The sequence below is a fragment of the Oryctolagus cuniculus genome, chromosome 15, assembly GCF_051225735.1.
Source record: "Oryctolagus cuniculus isolate XC-2025 breed Fujian yellow rabbit chromosome 15, ASM5122573v1, whole genome shotgun sequence".
NCBI classification, from domain to species: Eukaryota; Metazoa; Chordata; class Mammalia; order Lagomorpha; family Leporidae; genus Oryctolagus; species Oryctolagus cuniculus.
In genome coordinates, this window is record NC_142881.1 from 52,328,406 (window position 1) to 52,351,240 (window position 22,835).

Below are 22,835 nucleotides of genomic sequence, written 5' to 3' on the forward strand. Positions count from 1 at the left end.
GACTGGACACTCACTCACAGCTCACAGCCCAATCTCCCCATTTCTGCTTCATACGGACCAGAGCACATCTGAAATACTATTGTCATCACTGCACTTCTCAGTTTGAAGACCGAGAATGATGCCCTTCTTCCTGCACATCCACCTGGCGTTCAACGAACCCCTTCCCCACGGGCTACCTCCCCATCTCCAGTCTCATTCCACACTTGCGTCCGCTCTTTAGACTCCATTTCTTGGAGCTGATTCTTTTTCTTTTTTTTTTTTTTTTTTGACAGGCAGAGTGGACAGTGAGAGAGAGAGACAGAGAGAAAGGTCTTCCTTTTGCCGTTGGTTCACCCTCCAATGGCCGCCGCACCGCGCTGATCCGATGGCAGGAGCCAGGAGCCAGGAGCCAGGTGCTTTTCCTGGTTCTTGGAGCTGATTCTAATCCTTATATTTTCATCCCATCCAAGCTGCTCAACTGTTTCACTCTTTCTTGTTGACTGTGCTAGTTTATGTTCCTTTCCTACATGGACTTGTATTCTGGGAGAGAGCCAGTCAATGGCCTTCCCTGTGTCCAGAGGAGTTTACCCTTGGCTGCCCTGAGGTCCTGCCAAGTCCTAATCTTGTCCATCTGGGTGTCCCTTTGCTCTGCCTGGATATTTGGCAAACTGCAGAGGAAGAAGAACACCACTGTGCATTGCCAGGGATGAACCTGCCGTGCTCAAAGTGGGGACCAGAATGCAATTGAGCTCACGCAAATCTGCTGAGGGCAGTCAACATGGACCACATGCAGGAACACGTGGCCCACAGGGGCTCAGCCTGGCCACAGCAGCCCCTTGTCTCTACTGGTATTCATTAGAGGGAATAAAAACTCCACAGCCTGCAGATAATTCTCTTGTAAAAGACAAACACATAGGGGGCTGGAGCTCTGGTGTAGTAGGTAAAGCTGCTGCCTGCGATACCGGCATCCCATACGGGTGCTGGTTCAAGTCCCAGTTGCTCCACTTCTGATCCAGCTCCCTAATGGCCTGGGAAATACAGCAGATGGCCCAAGTGTGTGGACCCCTGCCAGCCACATTGGAGATCCGCATGAAGCTCTTGGCACCAGCCTGGCCCAGTGCTGGCCATTGTGGCCATCTGAGGAGTGAACCACAGGATGGAAGATCTGTCTGTCTCTACTTCTCTCTCTCAAACTCTGACTTTCTAAATAAATAAATCTAACAACAACAAACCAAACACATACAGGGAGCTCTCCCAGCTTTTACCTTAATTGAGCTTTATCTCACAGAATTTCTAAACAGGATTTATTCAGGTCATTTAAAAACGTTCTCAGAGCCACAGCTGTCAAATGGCACCGCAGGATGCACGGCACATTTTCAAGGAGGAAAAGTCAAAGGAAGAGAAACAGGCACCTTCCAATCGCTGTGACTTTTCATCAGAGTTCTCAGCATCAAACCATGCTCTTAGCGTCAGTCTCTCAGAGGCTGATCTCATGCTGACAAACACCCCTGCACACAACGCAGCTCAAACACTCGGGGAAGCAACCCTCGTGACAACCCCCGGGAGTGCAGTGGAGAAATGCCATGATGAGCCCCCTGCTTGACACGTGTCCTGCTGTACAAGGAATGAGCCCTACAACGAGTGGGTCTCCCCAGGAAAGCGGTGGCAGTCACCACAAACACATCCTCTCCCGCCCACGTGTTGTGCTACATTCGTGCGATTTACATGAATGATTTAATTTAGTCATCATCATGATGGGATGCGCTTGGTGCTATTATTGGACCCATTTTATGGCTGATAACGCAGATGCATTAGCAACCTGCGCGACAGTCCACAGGGGAAGCCGCAGGGGCAGCGTGGGAGGCCCACAGTCTGATGTTAAGGCGGGCTGCTTTGTCACTGTACTCTGTCTCCTCTCCCGTGAGGACGGTCTCCATCACAGGCTGAGTGAGGAAGCATCCATCTGAGGCTGACCGACATCTCTCTCACTTGACTATAAAGAAAACTGGCAGCCCAGGTGATGAGCAAACTTGCCCCGGACTACATCAGTGACCAATGACAGGGCCAGGATGAGCAGCCAGGGCCACCACTATGTATCCCTCTGCTCAGTCTATGCTGCGGCCACTTAGAAATCACCTTTAGTAGTGGGTATTGTGGCGTAGCGAGGAAAGCTGCCACCTGGCTGCTCCACTTCTGATCCAGCTCCCGGCTAATGACCTGGGAAAAGCAGTGGAAGATGGCCCAAGTGTTTGGGCCGCTGCCACCCACGTGAGAAACCCGGATGAAACTTCTGGCTCCTTGTTTCGGCCTGGCTTAGCCCTGGCCGTTGTGGTCCTCTGGAGAGTGAACCAGCAAATGGAAAGTCTGTGTTTCTCCCTCTCTGTAATTCTGGCTTTCAAATAAACAAACAAATCTTAAACAAAAAAAAAAAAAAAGAAATCTCACCTTTGTAGGTGAGGAGCAACACAGATCCCAAACCACACAGTAAGATGTTAATGAAGTTCAAATATACAAATGGGTTTAAGATAAACAGATTTCTTTTCAAAATGTATGCAGGCAATTCTCTTTTGAAGTGGCATTCAGGGAATTAAAAAGGATGGGGAATGAAACTGCTGGCATGCTCACAAAAGAGAACCTTTATAAAAGGGTCACCCCCTCCACTCTGCCTACCTCGCACAAACTTACTGGCTGTGTTCCTCCCAAGGTATTTCTGTCTCCATGGCAACAAGAATATTAGCGCAGTAGCCACATGGCTACTTTCCTGCGATTCACATTCCTTTGCGCTAATGCTCTCAGATCTCAATTTTCACCGAGAAGGAGGTTTATATAACCCATCAAAAAAAAATAAATAAAAGCAACCAGCTTTGTTGTTAATGCTGTTGATTCAATACTAGGAAATAAACTGAAGGATATTTAAAAATACATATCAATAATAAGAGATGTGTTTGCGGGTGGGTGTGTGTGTGTGTGGTTTCCTCAAGGGTGAACATTCAAATGCTAACCAAAATAGAAAAGGACTGTTAGGGATGACTTTTCTCTTCTTTCTTTCGCTTTATTGTATTCTCTTCTAAAAATGAATTCTAAAATGGAGATTTTTTTTTTGAAAATACATTTGCGAAGGCACTGCTACACAAACCAATGCAGACTCTCAGAAGCCCTGCACCATATACTACTATTTTAAAAAGCCACACTCTTACCAGAGCAAAGTTTACCTCTCCTTCACAAAATTCATATCACTTCTCTTCTTTCTAGCAATCTCTGGTGGTCGCCTTCACAGCCCTGGAGCCTGGGGCTCTGGTTACAACACCCTGAATGGCACAAAGCTTTACCGTAGCCTGAATGACTGGTCTTCTGCTCCAGTTTGTCTGCATGGCTGGACAAGTCTCCTTAATGTTCGAGCAAACTTGCTCCCTGGCCTCCAACATCGGATTCAGTGCACTGGCCTAAAATTCCATTAGAATCCTAGAGATTTTTCATCTCTTTCAATGCAGCTCTTTCAGATTGGGAAGAAGCTCCTAACAGCATGTGAGGTTCAGCTTGAAGTAAGAGGCGTTCTGATAGGCTCGGGAGAGAACTGGGGCTTGAAGCAAGCAGGAGTATAAAAGCGCTGGCTCCCAGGTGGCCTAGAAGTGATTCATGCATTTTTTCCTGTTTTTAAAAATTTCTTTTTACTTGAGAGGGAGGGAAGGAGAGGGGGAGAGAGAGAGGGAGAGAGAGAAAGAGAAAGTAAGAGAGAGACAGAGACACAGAGAGAGACAGAGAGAGGTCCCCAAATGTCTGCAATGGCTAGGCAGAAGCTAAAGCCAGAAGCTGGGAAAACACCCAGACTTCCCACATAGGTGGCAGGAACCCAAGTACTTAAGCCATCATGGCTGCATCCCAGGGTGTGCATTAGCAGGAAGCTGGAAGGAGGAGTGGAGCTGAGACTTGAACTCAATCATTTCAATAAGGGATGTGAGAATCTTAACTGGCCCCTTAATGGCCAGATGCAATGCTTGCCCCAGTTCATTCCTTTTTTTTTTTTTTTGACAGGCAGAGTGGACAGTGAGAGAGAGAGCAGAGAGAAAGGTCTTCCTTTGCTGTTGGTTCACCCTCCAATGGCCGCTGCAGCCAGTGCGCTGCGACCGGCGCACCACGCTGATCCAAAGGCAGGAGCCAGGTGCTTCTCCTGGTCTCCCATGGGGTGCAGGGCCCAAGCACTTGGGCCATCCTCCACTGCACTCCCTGGCCACAGCAGTGTGCTGGCCTGGAAGAGGAGCAACCGGGACAGAATCTGGCGCCCTGACCGGGACTAGAACCTGGTGTGCCGGCACCGCAAGGCGGAGGATTCGCCTACTGAGCCGCGGCGCCAGCCTCCCAGTTCATTCTTGATAACAAAATATATCAAGGCCATCCAGGGTAAAGGGCTGGGTTAATCTCCAGGGAATCCAAAACAAGATGAATGGGTCTATCCTTGAGGAACTGAAGTCTTCTACATGAGGCAAAGAATAAGATATGGGAGGGAACTATAAATATATTTATTTATATTACTACTTCAGCTCTCCTAGGATTGCAGTGTAAGGTACCTACCCAAGAAGCTGGAACTTAGTAAATGCTTAATGAATTTTAACTTGAAACAAATCATTACCATCCTGAATTTCACCTGCGGAGGAAATGAAAGGACTGACATTGACGGAGCACTTATTTTGTAACAGGCAGAGTCCTGGATGTCTCCACATTTCCTGAATGGAGAGCAGCTGATCATCCCGGGGACTCCATCCCTCGTTTCAGACAGGCAGGCAGGCAGACGACAGCCCATGAGGCAGCCAAAGCAGAGATCCTGCCGGCTTGCTTGTACAACGGCAGGCAAAGCCCAGCCTTCGGAAGTGGCAGGCCTGTCTCTCCTAAAAAAGACCTGGACAGCGAGAACGCAGCCTCTGTGACTAACGTGTCCTTGTCCTTCCCTGGAAGGTGGAGGGGATTAAGCTCATGGTGAAGTCATTAGCACAGAACCAGGCACAGGGCGAACACCTGGAGGCCAGACGTGAAGTAGACAGAGGGGAAGACTGGTCATCCCTCAAGGGTCTCAGACAGACACAGGGTGCAAAATGGACACTGCCATATCAGTAATGTGGCATTCGGGGCCTACTGTGAGGGGGGGAAGAGCAACCATCTTCCCTATGGGGAACCTTATGTATTCGGATCATTATGATGAAAGGAAGGAGGGCACCAACTTTCAATGATGATGGAGACAGGGTCTAATGCAGTCACCACCAGCCATGTGAAGCTACTGAGCCCTGGAAATGCTCTTGAGAATGAAAAATTTCAACTTTCTGTTTTATTTAAATTAACAGTAGTACCCACTAAATTAACGGCTACTGAATTGAGATAGCTCAGATGTAGACAAGAGAGCTTTTCCCTCCCCCACTGAAACTGAGCAGTTGGTAGCAGGCACAGATTCTGGCTCAGAGAGGCCTGGGCTCAGGCAGAGAAAGGAGTTGGGAGGGTGGTCACAGGGGGTACCTGGAGAAAGGAGACACAGCCTGGCCTTTGGGGACACCCTCCGTGCTTTGAATGTCCTCTGCCAATCCCCGAGTTGGTCAGAATGTGCTGTTTAGTTTTGTGCCTGGATTTAGTTGTGCTTTGGAGAACTGAGGGAGAAACTATTTTATGATTTAGTATTGTGGTACCTGAACAAATTGCTAGAGCAAGGACTAGGAGAGTACTAAGTACTCTAGTATTAGTAATAAGTAATCAGAGTAGAATAAAGAAGTTATTTAAGTCTGACTTTTCAAGCCTAGCTCATGAAAATACTCTATAAAGGGTGTTGGATTGAATTGGATTTAGAAAAGAAATTTTTGGACACTCTTTGTCCAGACATCGCATTGCTCATGCATGTGCTGAACCATGTCAGCCTCCTGTTTAGGCAGAAAATAAGTTTGGCATTTTTATTTTTCTACCAATATGTTTACTATTCTAGTATCTAAAAACACTATTCTCAGGCCGGCGCCGCGGATCACTAGGCTAATCCTCCGCCTTGCGGCGCCGGCACACGGGGTTCTAGTCCCGGTCGGGGCCCTGGATTCTGTCCTGGTTGCCCCTCTTCCAGGCCAGCTCTCTGCTGTGGCCAGGGAGTGCAGTGGAGGATGGCCCAAGTGCTTGGGCCCTGCACCCATGGGAGACCAGGAGAAGTACCTGGCTCCTGCCATCGGATCAGCATGGTGTGCCGGCCGCAGTGCGCCGGCTGCGGCAGCCATTGGAGGGTGAACCAATGGCAAAAAGGAAGACCTTTCTCTCTGTCTCTCTCTCTCTCTCACTGTCCACTCTGCCTGCCAAAAAAAAAAAAAAAACCCACAAAACACTATTCTCATTTTATCCTAAAATTAAGATATCTTAATAAAATAACCTTGTGTATGATTTAATTGAGTTCCAAATGTGATCCAGCACCTGTTAAAACACTGTTTAAAACACAATGTGGGGGTCCATGCTGTGGCATAGTGGGTAAAGCCACCCCCTGCAGTGCCGGCATCCTATACAGGTGCCGGTTCGAGTTATGGCTGTTCCACTTCTGATCCAGCTCTCTGCTGTGGCCTGGGAAAGCAGTAGAAGATGACCCAAGTCCTTGGGGTCCTGCATCTGTGTGGGACCTGGAAGAGGCTCAAGGCTCCTGGCTCCTGGCTCCTGGCTTTGGATCAGCTCAGCTCCAGCCATTGTGGCCATTTGGGGAGTGAACCAGTGGATGGAAGACCTCTCTCTCTGCCTCTGCCTCTCTGTAACTTTGCCTTTCAAAAAGCACATAAAATCTTTTTTTTTTTTTTTTTTTTGACAGGCAGAGTGGACAGTGAGAGAGAGAGAGAGAGAGAGAGAGAGAAAGGTCTTCCTTTACCGTTGGTTCACCCTCCAATGGCTGCCGCAGCCGGTACACTGCAGCCGGCACACCGCGCTGATTCGAAGCCAGGAGCCAGGTGCTTCTCCTGGTCTCCCATGGGGTGCAGGGCCCAAGCACTTGGGCCATCCTCCACTGCACTCCCGGGCCATAGCAGAGAGCTGGCCTGGAAAAGGGGCAACCAGGACAGAATCCGGCGCCTCGACTGGGACTAGAAACCGGTGTGCCGGCGCCGCAGGCGGAGGATTAGCCTAGTGAGCCGCGGCGCCGGCCAACACATAAAATCTTAAAAATGAAAACAAAAACAAAGTAATGTGTAGAAGCCCACATGGTGGCGCAGTGGGTTAAGCCACCACCTGCAATGCTGGCATTCCAGACTGGAGCACTGGTGCAAATCCTGGCTGCTCTGCCTTCTATCCAGTTCCTTTGTAATGTTCCTGGGAAAGCAGTGGGAGATAGCCCAAGTCTTTGGGCCCCTGCCACCCACATGGAGACCCAGATGGAGTTGAGGTTTCTGTCCTCTGCCTGGCCCAGCCCTGGCCATTGTAGCCATTTGGGGACTGAACCAGTGGGTAGAAGATCTCTCTCTCCTCTCTCTGTCATTCTGCATGTAGAATAAATAAATCTAAAAAAGGCTACAATGTGCAAATGCATACATATGTTATATATACACACATATATGTACCAAACAGTAGCCCATAAATAAATGCTTGTTAAATTTTTTAAAGCGATAAAAATAAAAATAGTAAAATAAAAAGTGGTGAAAAGATTAAAATATCCGATATGTGAGAAAGGCAATTCCAAGGACACTGAGCTGTGGTACACATTCCAAATTCTACTGTACACAATGGAAATGTGATAAGCTAAGTCCCTGGGCAGTCTCTCAGCTTCCCTGGACAAAGTGCCTTCACAGAGGGTGATTAGCACCGTAGGCAGTACGGAGCAGAACTGAGCCATTTGCAGTACAGTAATTAAAGAAAACGTGAACTTTTAGCTCACTAATCCTTAAAAGGATTCAGGGAGAAGCATTGTGGTGTGGTGGGTTCCCAACATGCCATATCAGTGTGCCACGTTCAGCTGAGTTCCAGATACTCAGCTTCTGATCCAACTCCCTGCTGATGTGCTTGGGAGGCGGTGGGTGATGGCCCAACAGACTGGGCCCCTGCCACCTTTGTGGGAGACCCAGATGGAGATCCTGACTTCTGGCTTGGGCTGGGTCAGCCCTAGCTCCTGTAGGCATTCATAGAGTTAATCAGTATATGGAAGCTTCTCTCTCTCTCTCTCTCTCTCTCTCTCTCTCTCTCTCTCTCATATTACTCTTTCCAGTAGATGAAAATAAACAAACTTAAAAAAGAATTCATATATAAAAATCACATTTAGTTATTTCATAGAAAAATTCTCACTAGATAACCATAGCATTTCCTTTGTCAGAAAGTGAAAACCACATAATCCACGCTTCCCTTTCCACTTTATTAAAGCTGTTAAGGTCTAGTTGTACTCACTAGTTCATTGCACCTGTTAGTAACATGTTGCTGTCCCATCCTTTGTTATATGTATTTTTAAATTTAATTTAATTAATTTATTTGAAAGGCAAAGAGACAGACATTCCCTCATCTGACGGCTCACTTCCCAGATGCCCCTAACAGCAGGGAATGGGACTGGCTGAACAGGAACAGGGAACTCCATTTGGGTCTCCCACATTGGTGGCAAGGAAGCTGGAACTGGGAGTGGATCTGAGACGTGAACCCAGGGATTCCAATATGTAATCTATAAACCACCTAAAATCCTTTTGGAAACAACAGCAGTATCTAACCCAAATACATAAATCCCTAATCCTTTCAGAGGATGAATCAAAAAGTACTAGACACAGCAGGACTAATAGAAGGATACTTCATTCAATTTTCATCTCAAAATGGGAAATTGAATAACAATTTACAAGGAAAGGTTAATGACACGAGTGAAGATTAAGTTAGGTGGTCCATTATATTTGATGAAAAAACTCCTAGGCAGCATAGTATTAATCTATCTTCATCAATCAATAAAAGGAGCTTTTCAGGCATCCACATAATATCATTTGGCCTCTAGTTACTCTAGTGCATAAATGCTCTTTACTGGAATGATAATCAGTAGTGGCTCCGATGTGCCTTAGTTACATTCTTTTCCCCAAGAGAGCAAGGGCCAGACATCAATCCAAACAGTGTCAACGCCCTCTCGGCAGACTGGATTCAAAGAATGAAGAATGCTGACGCTGCATTGCAGCCTTCAGCAGCTACTGCACTAACTGTCTGCAATGATCCCAAAAGGCTGAGCAGGTCTCCACAGGTAATCCAAAAGAAAACGCTGAAGACGTCAGATGGGGGCCTTATACGTGCATAGCAAAATCACAATGCAAAAATCAGAACTGGCACCGTAATAAAAATCTAAGGAAAGGTATGCACAGAACAGGTGAGTAAGCTATCCGTTGGCTGCCAGGATTGCTCGCTGGGGGTGTTCATTCACCGCCATTTGGGACCTGCAGCTCTCTCGCTACATGTATTAGGCAGCACCACATTGAAGCACAGAAAGCGATCTGTTCTGAGGTGTACTCCGTAGTTACACTGTATTTGTTTCTGCTTCTTATCTGCTTTGGAAATGGACATCTACTATATGCATGAAATGCTCCCAGAGGGTTGTCCTTGTCCCTCCCCCTCAGCAGGTGACCTGGGTCACGCCCTCAGCCCCCAGTGCTACAATGAACCACAGGAAGGCACCTGGCTTCCTCCGCCTTTCAGTGATCTCTATTTATTTGGAAGAGAGTTACAGAGAGACGTAGAGACAGAGAGGTCTTCCATCCCAAGTGCCCTCTTCTACTGCTTTCCCAGGCCACAGCAGAGAGCTGGATTGGAAAAGGAGCAGCCGGGACTAGAACCGGCGGCCATATGGGATACCGGCAATGCAGGCTGGGGCTTTAACCCACTGCACCACAGCGCCCCTATTGTTTCTTAATCTATCCTTGACACCTCATCCACACTGCCCTCCATAGCTGGCTCTCAAGCCTATGACTTCCAATTACCATCTGCAGCTAGGTCTCAGCCAACAAAAGCTTACTGATGCTCCCCTTGTTCTGACCACATAGAACTTGTTCCCATCTGGGTTCCAGGGCCTCTTACTTGCACCTGCTACATTCCTGAGAGCACCTGACCTAGGAAGACCCTGCTGCGGTTTGTGGAAAGGTAAGGCCTCTGTAGTACAGAGGCAGCGATGCAGCACTTTAACGGAATGCAATTACCAGAGATTGGGAATCTAGAATGGGTTTTCTGAGACAGCCAGCAGCTGCCTCGCTTTAATCTCTCTGTGAAGAGTTAGTCTCAGACACCCTACAGCAAGCCATCAATCACCTACTGCAGAGAGAAGCTGGGGTTATCTGGGCATAAGCTGCAGCACCAATCTCCTGAAAATGATAAGCAAACACCCCCACAGCCTGCAGCTCAGAATGCGGTTAGGCCTCATTAATTAGGAAGACTGGGGTTTCTCAATCAGTGTAAAGTCTGAATTCTAATACATTTTGAACAAAAGCACGATGCGATTATTTTGCATCCTGTGTGCTTACTCAGGCAAGGTTAACAACGTGTGAGGCTGAGGTCTCCGCTGATCTTTAATCAATAGGCGAGCGGCTGCTCTGGACTTGCTGGAAGAAGCCTGAAAATCCCTGTCATTTGTCCTCTTCAATTGCTAAAGCATCTCCGTATCTTCAACGGCACAAAGGGGAACTTCCAACAGCACCCTGACATGGGCTTTCCAAATGTCCTCATTAGAAGATGTGACTTAATGAGGTTTTTATTATACTGTGAATTACAGACATAAAGCCAGAAGAATGTCTCCTGAAATGAACTCTTAGTTTTAAGATTGACATGATTGACATGCGCTGTTTATACTCGGCTTAAAGAAGTGCTTAACTGTGTCCTTTAAAATGTCAAATTAGCCCTTGGATCTGCCACAGCAAGGATTTAGTTAATGCAATGAGAGGGAAATTCTAGAATAAAACCAAGTGACTGGCACTCTCCAGTCATTTAAACCGATCAACCCAACAGGGCAGCAAATAGCTTTCATCTTACTACAGTCCCAACTCTTATTAATTTTTATAGAACTAGTGGACTTACAAGAGGAAAGGAAAAACGAGTTCCTTTAAGTTGCCCAAGGCAGAGTAGTGGAGCGCTTGAGCTTTGGAGCTGCACTTCTGCCTCCTGCCCCTTCTGACCTCCTCTCCGGGATCCCGGGGCAGCCCCTTACCTCTCAGCCTCCGTTTCCTCTTTGGTAAAACAGGGATGACACTTCTCTCCAAGGCAGGAAAATGAGGTCACACGCTTAGCCCGGCATCTCACACCCAGTAACTCCTTCAAAAAGGCTCTGACATTTACTGCTGCTGCCCCCGCCCCCCGCCCCAGCTATGATGGGTTCTATGCCCCATCAGTCCCACTTCTCATCTACCAAGTGAGACTCTCACAAAGCAATACTTCAGATGTCATGTTCACAACAGCACCACCACTGTGGCCGCTGATGCCAGGGACTTTGCACACACCACCTCTCAGTTCTCACGGCGACTCCAGGATGGAGACGGGGATGCTATTTTAGCATGAGTATTTACTGCTTAATCTCATCACTCCTACTAACTCATCTTCTAAACGAGGAAACTGACACAGGAAAGTTAAAGCCAAAAATGTGAACTCGCAGGGTCTAAATCCCAAACCCAGACTTCTAGCTCTTCACTCCACTTCCAATGTCCTATTTACCTATGACAAAGTTTCATTCATCCACCCATCTGTCCATCAATTCATTCATTTAAAAGGCAGAGAGACAGGGAGATCTCTCATCTGTTGGTTCATTCCCCAGATGCTTGCAACAGCCAGGCTAGGCCAGGCTGAAGCCAGGAGCCAGAAACTCCATCTGGTCTTCCATATGTGTGGCAGGGACCCAGTCACTTCAGGCATCACTGCTGCCTGCCGGGGTGTACACAGTATGAAGTTGGAATTGGGAGCAGAGCTGGGACTTGAACTCAGTTACTCTGATATGAGATGTGGATGTCCCAAGTGGCATATTAACCACTGTGGCAAATGCCTGTCCCTGAGAACACTTCTGATAACCATCACTTCTGATAACTCATCACTAGACTAGATTTCTATTCAGAATAGTGTGGCTGGGTTTGAATGTCCAAGTGTTGCCATGTGGTGGTACATAGGTCACTGCTATTTCTTCCTCCAGTGAATATGAGCTTACTCAGGGGCCGGAATTCTGTTACTAATTATGGAAGCTTGTAGGGGACAGAAGATAAAAATCAGAAGACATTCTCTGTTATTTGCTTTCTTAAGTTTGAGCCTTATCTGGATATTCCAACACATTCCCACTTGTAAGGTTATGATCTTGCCCTCCAGAGCACCAGGAAGGCCATCTGATCAACTGCTGACAGTCACAGAAATTTCAACAGAAAGAACCATTTGTGGTTACCACACCTTGGATAGATGCACTTGCGTATTTATCACACAGCCCACCCAGCACTCCTGACCTTGCTTCTCTGTTCAGTTAGGAAACAGGCCACCTACGGAAAAAGGAAGACAATGCCCTCGGATAGGCAGAAAAGCATAGCTTTCCCTGGCTGGACGTGGACTCTCGGAGCTCACATGTCCCTGCCTGCTCCTCACGTGGGGATACGAGAGTTGACAAGCATTTCAAATGCTTTCAAGGCACGACATACTGTGCTCTTACCCTTGCAGTGAAATCCACAGCAGCCGCTCGGTTTAACAGCAACGTGGCTACGTTGATATTCCCATAGTGAGCAGCTATGTGGAGCGGAGTGAAGCCACTCTGTAAAGAAAACACAGCAGATGCTCAATTGATTCCCTCGTCCGACAAGTTAATATCACGACTCTACCCAAATAAAAATGAGGAAGCAAAATAGGTTGAGATCCACATTCCATTCTGTCCTAGATTTCGATCAGTGCCAATTGCTCATAGGCAAAAGACTAGCCAGGGAAGAACCAAGGGTGAAGACTGAACCATTGTAGTAATCCAGAACTACAGAGGCCAACGTTTGGAAAAGTCAACATACGGGTGACGAGAAGAAGCTTTGTAGCTCATAGCAAGCGTGATTAGTGCCACTCTTTTGATATTAATAGACTCGCCCACTGAAACTCTATCAAATTCAATTTGTGTTACTTATGCAGATTCAAGTTAACCAATAGCCAATGCCAATTTTGAGGACAAAAGAATTGTTTTGGGAAGAGGTACTGCCATAAAATAGATTTTGTATAACGGGCAACTGTATTCCATAAAGGCTCCATGAGTTCATCTCTTCATTAGCAAATGCCTGTTCAGTAACACATTTTGGGGGATCATTTCTACCACAGTCATTTTACTTCCTTAAAAATTGCTAAACATGCAGCGATTCATTTAGTCCCCAAAGATTGAAACCTTATGGAACTAGATGCGTTTCGAGGTTGTTAGCAAGCTTCTTAGCCATGCTAGCTCTCTCATCGAGTCTTGTGGAGGGGAGGTCGTGTTGGCACCACTTCGAGTTCACCTTCTTCTTGCTGACACCACTAAGGCTCAGTGTCATGCAGAACCCTAAAGAACCAGTTTTGGATGAGTAGAATGACAGGGTTGTCTGCAGCTGTAGGTGCAGCTGATAAGCATCTAACGTGTCGGAAGTCTTCATCTCACCCAGCTCTATCGCAATACCCTTAAGTTGCAGGGATTCCTCATTCTTCCTGTCCAACACCAGGTTCAGCTGCAGAAAGCCCTGGTAATCAAACTACTATCTTCTCTAGCACATGCTCCTTTAGGGGGCAGGGGGAGAAAGCAGGAATCTAGCCTACAAAAGGCGATGCAAAGAAGGAGGGAAGGACATGAGGCAGCAGCACTAAGTAATGGGAAAGTGATGATGCAGAGAGAGATCACACATATACGCATAGTTATATATACCTCTGTTGTTCTATTCACCACCATCTAGGTTAACACATTTGGAAGCAAAGAGGAGGAAAAAATGAACGGTTAGTTCACTATTGGTGACATGGATTGCAGAAAGCTCATGACCGCTAAGTACATGAGGATGGAAGCTCTGATGAAGCACAATAGGCACGGAAAGAAAGCTAGACTGAACGAAGGGCTCCGCAATGACCTGGTCCACTTGCCGCACTTCCTCCATGGAGACTTCCAAATAACACACATCAAGGCCGTGCGAATTTGGGGCTGTGGCTCTGTCCCCTGCTGGGGTGCTGTCCACAGCTGGTCCACACCCAGTGCACTGCTTGGCATCTTAGATATCAGCCAGAGGTTTATTTGTGCACCCTATCTTAAGCGTCTTGCAATTTTTCACCTAATGGAATGTAAATGACAAGGGAGGAAACTATGAGATGCATTTATCTGATGCATCAATTTCTTTGGAGGCGGCCTCCCCTTGAGCACACCCAGGGCCATATCCGTGGTTATCTCCTAGCTTTTCATGTTAAGGGAGAGTGTGCCTCCTGTGGGCCACCTGGATAACCATTTTGATCTGCTTCAGTAGAGTCCAATGTTTGGCATAAGCTTGCCAAGGGGGACACCTGGCATCCTCACAGGATGTGTGCCTAACCCAGGAGCGGTGTGTGGGAGCCGGGAGCCTCGTCCCCACCTTTGACTCCACGTCTGCGTTGTTGTCATTCTGTAGCAGAAGGGCGGCGGCTTTCGTGTCATCTTTGCGGGCAGCAATGTGAAGAGCTGGAAGACGCACTTTCCCTTTTGTATCATTTTCTAGCAGGAGGGAAACTACTTGGTCGTGACCTTGCTGCAATGCGACTGCCAATGGGGTGAAGCCGTCCTGCAAATAAACGATTGGGTCAAGACAGGTTCCAATGGTGTATTTTTTTCTTTATTAAATTAGCAAACAAGAAGTTTGCTTTTGGTTATGAAAGCTAATAATATAAGCAAAAGTACATATAAGCAAAAACACATTCTATACTATACTATACACAAAGATGTGTCAAAAAGTTCATGAACAATTCATATTATCTCTTCATCCAATTTTTCCACAAATTTTTGAAGTCCTCTTGTACAGAACCAAAATCATAAAAATTAGAAATCTGTTAAATGCATCTGTCATTTTTTTCCCCTGTTAAACAGTAGTATCCATCCATGGGTGAAATTCTGAAAAACACATAAAAGTAATACATGCAAAGAAAAAGATGCCAGATCTTCAATACCCATAAAATCATCTCAGTGAAAACAATAACACTTCAGGTTAACCCAGGAAAATTTTTCAAAGATTATCATTTAAATAAAAATGTAAAAACCGCTACTGACATTTTAAAGCTGGTGTATACCTGTCTGGTTAATGACTCTACCTTGTCGCCTAACATGTATCTGGTGAGCAATCTGTTTTCTATGGTGAGAGCATTTGGAAATTATTCTCTTAGCAATTTTGAAATGGGCAATACACTGCTAATTTTTAAAGTATTTATTTATTTGTTTGACAGGCAGATATTCAGAGAAACAGACAGAGAGAGGCGGAAAGAGAGAGAGAGAGAGAGAGAGAGAGAGAAAGAGAGAGAGAGAGAGAAAGAGAGAGAGAGAGATATCCCTACTTGCTGGTTCACTCCCTAAATGCTTACAATGGCTGGGGCTGGGCCAGGCCTGAATCCAGGAGCTGGGAACATAACCCAGCTTTCCTACATGGGTAGAGCAGGAACCAAATTACTTTAAGTCATCACCATTGCCTCTCAGGGTCTATACTGGCAAAAAGCTGTAATTAAGACAGAGCAAAGAATTGAACCAAGGTACTATGATGTAGGGTCCAGGGATCTCAATCACCAGGTGAAACACCCCTTCTTACAAAACACCATTATTAACTATATTTCCCACGCTGTAGAATCAATCTCAAACTAAAAGATGTATTGCTCCTGTCTAATTGAGCCCTTGAACTCTTGGTCCAGTATCTACCTGCTCTTGCCATTCTACCTCTACCCCTAACCTCTGGTAACCACCACTCAAGTCTCTTCTCTGACTTGCATTAAAACATGACTTTAGAATAAATTCAGAGGTAAGCACATGAACACTTCCTCTACATTTTGAGTCTTTCCTTTGCATTACCCTAGGGCTCGAAGGAAACAGGGACAGACTTCACTGTGGTTAATTTATTTGTGGATGATCAGTGTTGCTGAATGTAGAATAAACAGCACAGAGCAGACAGTCCTAAGGCTGGCTTTTGAAATTTCATTCTGCAATTGTTTCATGATTATGTACTCAAAACATTTAAAATTATTTTTACTGAAGAGTTGGCAAGGAAATCACTTATTTTATTTGGGTCATGATATTTTACTTCTGCAGTCCTGTGGTTCAAATAGAGGCCAAGTCTAGCAGAAGAGCATTTGGAAGGGAGCAGATGCCCGATTCCTTGTATATGAATGTCTTGTTGGTCTTCCTCAAACACAACTTCTATCATTCTGTCCCTTGCTGTAAAATAGATCAGGTCGCCTATAGTTTATTTGACTGAATGCAAATCAGCAGACTTGTAATTATGGATGTCCAACATATTGTCCCAAAGCACTTAAAGGATAATGTTTGTGGGATTGTGTTGTGGTGTAGCAGGTTAAGCCATAGCTTGTGATGCCAGAATCTCACATCAAAGCAGCAGTTCTAGTCCCGGCTGCTCTGCTTCCAATTCAACTTCCTGTTAATGCACCTGGGAAGGTCAGCTGAAGCTGACCCAAGCACTTGGACCCTGCCATCTATGTGGGAGACATGAATGGAGATCCTGGCTCCTGGCTTCAGACTGGCTTAGACCTAACTGTTACAGCCATTTAGGGAGTAAGGGCGGATGGGCTTTCTTTCTAACTCCCTCTCTCTCTGTCTTTCACGTACATAAACAACTCTTGAAAACAAGTGATAATGTTGGTTTGTCTCTTTCTATATAACCCTCCTCCCACCCTGACTCCTTACTAACTATGGACACACAGGCTAACTCTTCTGTCATCTATACTCATGCTATTTCCTGACCCTGAAATGTCCCCTCCTCTTTGCCCTGCACTTACAAATCCTAGCTACATCTCATGCTTCAAGACTGGGCTTTAGTGCAACCTGCTCCTCTGGATTCTAACTACCCAAGAAGACAGAAAAGAAAAGGACAGACACCAACATAATCAGAAAGACATTTTCCTGCCACAACCTGGGACATGAAGGCCATGCGGGTTAGGATGATTTCCCCTGAGGAGAAACGAGTCTATGCAACAATGTAGATATATGACTTTATTCTCATGAAGACAAACACATATGTGTACTGTGTTCTTGTTCAAAAAAATCTGGAAGAATTAACAAAATGTCATCTCTAAGAAAAATGTAATGATATTTCCTTTTTATTGTATTTTCTCACTTATATAATGTATTACTTTTGGAAAAAATCAAATACACAATTTTTAATGGAGAGAGTGGTAAAAGGAAAATTGTGTAAGACTTAACTTTGCATCTCACTTCTAAAAAAACCACAAATCTAAGGGTAAAAATGACAGCCCATTTCTGTTTTGAGTTAAAGCAAAATGACTACATTTCCAAAGTGAATGTTTAAAATAATAGAGCCTATAGATAAAGGAAATTCCTTTGATTCAGAAAGTGAACTGCAACTGAGTAGATCAGCAATGGCCAGAGCAAGCCAATTAGAGACAAAGGTACCGCGGTGTTAATAACTAAGATTGGCAGCTCTAGATTCCGTTTCAAAGCCAACTTTACAGAGTTGATTTGCTTTGTCCAGCAGTTCTTAAGCAAAATTTACAAACAGAAAGGAAATGTGATTGAAGTTACACGAAAACAAAGTCCCTACCCCAGTTGCTCAAAAACACACCTTCACTGCCCTGTGGATTGTCTGACACATGAGTGGTGATTCATAATTACTTGTGGAGTAAACACAAATTTTTTTCCTCATGCTTCAGAATCTTAATTAGTAGAAGAAGATATAAAGGGAAAAGACATGATATGTAGTACATAGTAATATACAAGTGTAAAACTACAATTATGCCAAAGACTTGATACATACACAAGGTGTGAAGCATGGCATGCTCACTGAACACGACACGTTCGAAAGGACTTGGCATACCACGTCATTTAGTAAATTAAAAACTGGGACCCTTTTATTGCCCCCATAGTTTGTTCTGTAAATACCTACTTTTGTGTAAATGACATCGCTCATTGCTAATAAAAAGGATAGCAGTGGGAATATAACAGGAATAAAATACCTAAGTTCTCCTTGAGATTCCATGCTCTAACACTAGTAACCCAAAAAGAGAAAAAATTCAGTCAAAGGTTCAAATGTGTTCAGGTAATCAGGTGTTGTTTCTACAGGAATGTAATAGCAGCCCTCATGAAGATGTGGATGTCACATTATTGTTGTTTTTCCTCTTAAAATGACAAAAGCAGCAACATGACATTAAACTCATCAGAAGGAGTCAAAATATTTTTCAGTTTATCCTTTGCCAAAAGAAGGAATTTGCTATTCATTTTTCACATTTTTTCGTTCAGCTAGTTGCAGCACTCCTTTGTGGACCTTGAAGACTTCATGGAGAATGCAGGATGCAGTGAGTTTTTGGTGATTAATTTGCAAACTAATTCAATTCTGTTAGCAGTAAGTGGGTTTTATGCTTCCTTCTAGAAGAGATCCCTAATGGTCTGTACGTCAGAGAAAAGGAAAACTGCCTAACCACCACCAAGAAGGCAATGGGTATTACTTGGTATGTCCATAGATAGCTAGGGTGGATTGTGTCTTTAACCAACAATCCATGCACGCCGTGTGCCAATCCCCCCTATTCAGCTTGGTGCCACCCTTGTGTCGCATGTGGGGTACTGTTCTCAGACTGGCTACTCCCGAGTGTGAAGAGAGGGAGCACAGTGTGCCTGTACATGTGTGTTCCAACAGCAACCAGCCGTTATTTTCTTAGCTAATTCTAAAAACACTATCATAAAAATAATACAAGTCAATTCTCATGATAAAAATCCCGATAGTGTCAAAGGGTGAAGAATGGAAAAAACTGCCTCCCCTAATTCTCAGAGCATATCAGGAACAACACACAAAGGACATTTTCCTGTATCAGTAACACAGTCTTCACTCATTTTTAATAATACTGGGTGGCATTTTATTGTGTAAGTATATTAATACTGACTAAAAAGGCACCTCACTGATGCATCATTAGGTTCTTAGCTTTTAAAAGTGGCTGCTTATATTAATGTACATTCTTATACAGTATATGTACTTCTATGTTCTTTATATTCTATACTGTATATGCTTATGAATAAAATATGAATCTTCAAAGTGGAATTGCTAATTAAAAAGACATGGAGATATCAGTTTTTGATAGTTACTGCCAAATGCTCTGCAACCAATTACCAACTTCACTAATATTTTAGAAAAGTTCTGGCTTCTTCTCTACCAGTTTTTTTCTTATCTCTTAGGCAAAAGACTGGATCTCATTTTTTATCTGAATAATAAATTTGGATTTGACTTTGAATGAGGGTGAGAATATTTTTATATACCTAGGGTCATTTATAGTTCTTCTGGTGCTCACAGTCTATTCATTCATTTAGCAGTTGCCCTGGAAGGCCTAACCTGAGAAGCTGAATTTTCTATGCAATTCCTCTATGGCCATTTTCCCTGTGCCTTTCAGGAAGCACAGTAGAATACAAGTAAAGTAGGCTGGCGCCGCGGCTCACTAGGCTAATCCTCTGCCTTGCGGCGCCAGCACACCGGGTTCTAGTCGCGGTCAGGGCGCCGGATTCTGTCCCGGTTGCCCCTCTTCCAGGCCAGCTCTCTGCTGTGGCCTGGGAATGCAGTGGAGGATGGCCCAAGTGCTTGGGCCCTGCACCTTATGGGAGACCAGGAGAAGCACTTGGCTCCTGCCTTCGGATCAGCGCGGTGCGCTGGCTGCAGCGTGCTGGCCGCGGCAGCCATTGGAGGGTGAACCAACGGCAAAGGAAGACCTTTCTCTCTCTCTCTCTCTCTCTCTCTCTCTGTCCACTCTTTCTGTCATAAAAATAAAATAAAAAAAAGAATACAAGTAAAGCTGTGCTATTTTGACAGGGATAATCCCGCATCTGCTCTAATTTACTGATTCGTTAAAAATACAGAATACCAAAATGAAGGTCCTTTATTAGTAGCAATAGATTTCTAGTGATATACTTAACAAGTGATCACAATCTTCCATCCATATTAATTTATTTTTTTAAAGAAGATTTAAAAGATTTACTTATTTGAAAGGCAGAGTAACGAGAGAAAGAGGTAGAATAGAGAGAAAAAGATCTTCCATCTGCTATTTCAGTCCCCAGATGACTGCAACAGCCAGGCCTGGGCCAAACAGAAGCTGGGAGAGTTCCATCCAGGTCTCCCCTATGGATGGCAGTGACCCAAGTACTTGAGCCATCATCTGCCTCTTCCCAGGCACATTGGTGGGGAGCTGTATCAGAAGCTGAGCAGCTGACACTGAGACTGGCGCTCTGATAGGAGTGTGGGAATTCCACAGCACCCACCCCATCCTCATTAAGTTTAAAAATAAACTACATTATCTAAGATATTATCAATCACTTATGTAACTTTCTATTTTGAATAATTCTACAAGACTGTCAAGCTTTAATGAAATACCACTTTTATTTAATACTTAGAAACACAGTTTATTTAGAAGTATGAATTAAATCTAATTAATTAACATTAGAAATAAATTCAATGGGCATAATTAGGCTAAATTTGAAAAAGTCTTCTTAAAATTAAAGCTTAATTGAAAAAACACTTCAAAACAATGGTGGCCTCTGAGGCAAGAAAATAGGAGACAGAACAGTGTTCACAAGCAAATATGCTAAATATTAAAATAATACCTCAATTATAGGATAGAACCAGGCAATTAAGAGCAGAAAGGGTATCTTTGCCATGGAACATTAAGATTAAAAATAGAGTATTTCATAAAAATGTTTTAACCCACACATGGATGCACAGTTGCAACTGAAATACTAGAGAAACAAATTCTGAGCCTCAGATTTTTAAAATGCCCTATAAACATACGAATTTACCCATAGAAGAAAACAAAGTGTCCTACCTCAGTGGCAAGGCTCTGGCTTGCACCATTGTCAAGCAGAAACTTGACAACCTCCAGGTGGTTTTCCTGGGCGGCCATATACAATGGTGTGAAACCATTCTGCCAAAGAACAAACAAAATGTTAGTGCTATGCTCTAAGAAATGCTTACATATAATCATTGCAATAATATCTTAGTGCAAATATTCACATTTATTAGAAAATCCATGCACCATGGTTGAGCAAAATTCATAAGTATAATCATTATAGTTCATAATCCACAATTTGAAAGATCAAAGTTAATGTCTAAATACAATTTATAGCAATTTATCTGCTTTAGATAAATAATAATTCATTTACTCATCAGTCACTTACTGAGTAAAGGATTGTACTAGATGCCTTGAAGACATAAAAATAGCAGATTTGGTTTTTATTGCTCCTAACCATCAGTTATCTCTTAAATAAAAAAGAGCTAACATTTTCTCAGAAGAGCAGCTGAAGCAACTTTAACATAGAATCCAATTGGTTGTTTTACATTGGTTTCCTTCCTTTGCAGTTTTTGCCAAGGTGCAGTATTTTTATGTTACGAACACATAATAGTCATACATACACATCCGTAAACACACATTCAGTATGTGTGTATGCACGTTTATCTAAAACATGCCTAGAATGCCCAAACACTTTGGATCCAAACAAAGAATGTGCTCATCACGCTTAAGTTTCTCATCAAAAATACGTTGCATTTGTGTGTTCTCCAGAAGACCACGAAATGCTGTAATGTTTAAGACTCTTATTGTAAGATACAAATAGTAAAACAGGTATTTTCAAACTACAATAAATTCTCTTCGAATACATTTCTCAGAATACCATTCTGTTTAACTCAATGTTCTGGAATTTTACTGTGTACATTACTGTAATTCAAAAAGATTAAATATACTTTAAACAGCAACGTTATCAAATATCATTTAAACTTTTCTGATACAAAAGATTTTGACTCATCATTATAAATACCTAATTATCCATGACTACCTTATTTATCCAAGAAGTTAGCCTCTGGTGGCCTCGTGTTTTTTGCTTACACCTGAGAACTAGAGAGTAAATTTAAATAATTCTTGGAACAGATACAACTGATGCCACCTGACAAATGATCCATGTGTATGGTTCTAATTAGGGAGTTCTATCCTACTTTAGTTTGCACACAAATGTCACAAGTTAGGTTATCTGGTTACCAAACTCAAGATGAGAGACTCAAAATTAGAGGCAGTAGGAGACAGCATAGTATTCAACCTTCTGCCTTATAATTATCTACCTGGTAATAATCTTTAAAGGCCACTATTATTTTATTATATCATGATAGGTTATATCAAGATTTAAACTGGAATAATTGTAACAGTGTGTGTGTGTGTGTGTGTGTCGGCCATCTTTGTCACTCTTCCCACAACTATGGGGAAAACGCAAAGGTGGTTTAGGATTACTCTCATCATGTTGACTCTCTTCTCATTTTCTTTCTTGATCACAATGAATGATTATTTAAACTTTTGTTAATTTAGATATACTTTAAGCAATAAAACAGAACAAAAATAATTTTTAAGGAAACTAGTGAAAATCAGCATGGCCTTTTCTCACAAATGAACTACTGAAAATTTCCCTTCCCTCAGCAAGTGCTCACTCTGGAAAAACAAAATTTCCAGAGGGCATGTTCAGATTGTAGGCATTACGTTTTTGTTGTTTTTACAATTTATTTACTTATTTGAAAGGTGGAGTTACAGAGAAGGAGAGGCAGAGGCAGAAAGAGAAGTCTTCCATCTGCTGGTTCACTCCCTAAATGGTTGCAACAGCCAGGGTTGGGCCAGGCCAGAGCCAGGAGCTTCTTCCAGGTCTCCCAAACAGGTGCAGGGGCCCAAACACTTGGGCCATCTTCTGCTGGCTTCCCAGGCGCATT

The 22,835-nt window shown here is 43.9% G+C and overlaps 1 protein-coding gene across 50 annotated transcripts in view; it reads right to left on the bottom strand.

The window, feature by feature from the left end:
* ANK3 (ankyrin 3) overlaps positions 1–22,835 on the bottom strand; it is a 712,348-nt gene that overhangs the window by 203,825 nt on the left and 485,688 nt on the right. For all 50 annotated transcript variants that reach the window (XM_089314884.1, XM_089314922.1, XM_089314920.1 and 47 more), the window contains 3 exons: positions 20,917–21,015; positions 14,487–14,672; positions 12,584–12,682 (listed from right to left, as the gene is read on the bottom strand). In XM_089314884.1, the coding sequence (XP_089171010.1) occupies positions 12,584–12,682; positions 14,487–14,672; positions 20,917–21,015 (384 nt within the window). The remainder of the gene's footprint in view (positions 1–12,583; positions 12,683–14,486; positions 14,673–20,916; positions 21,016–22,835) is intronic.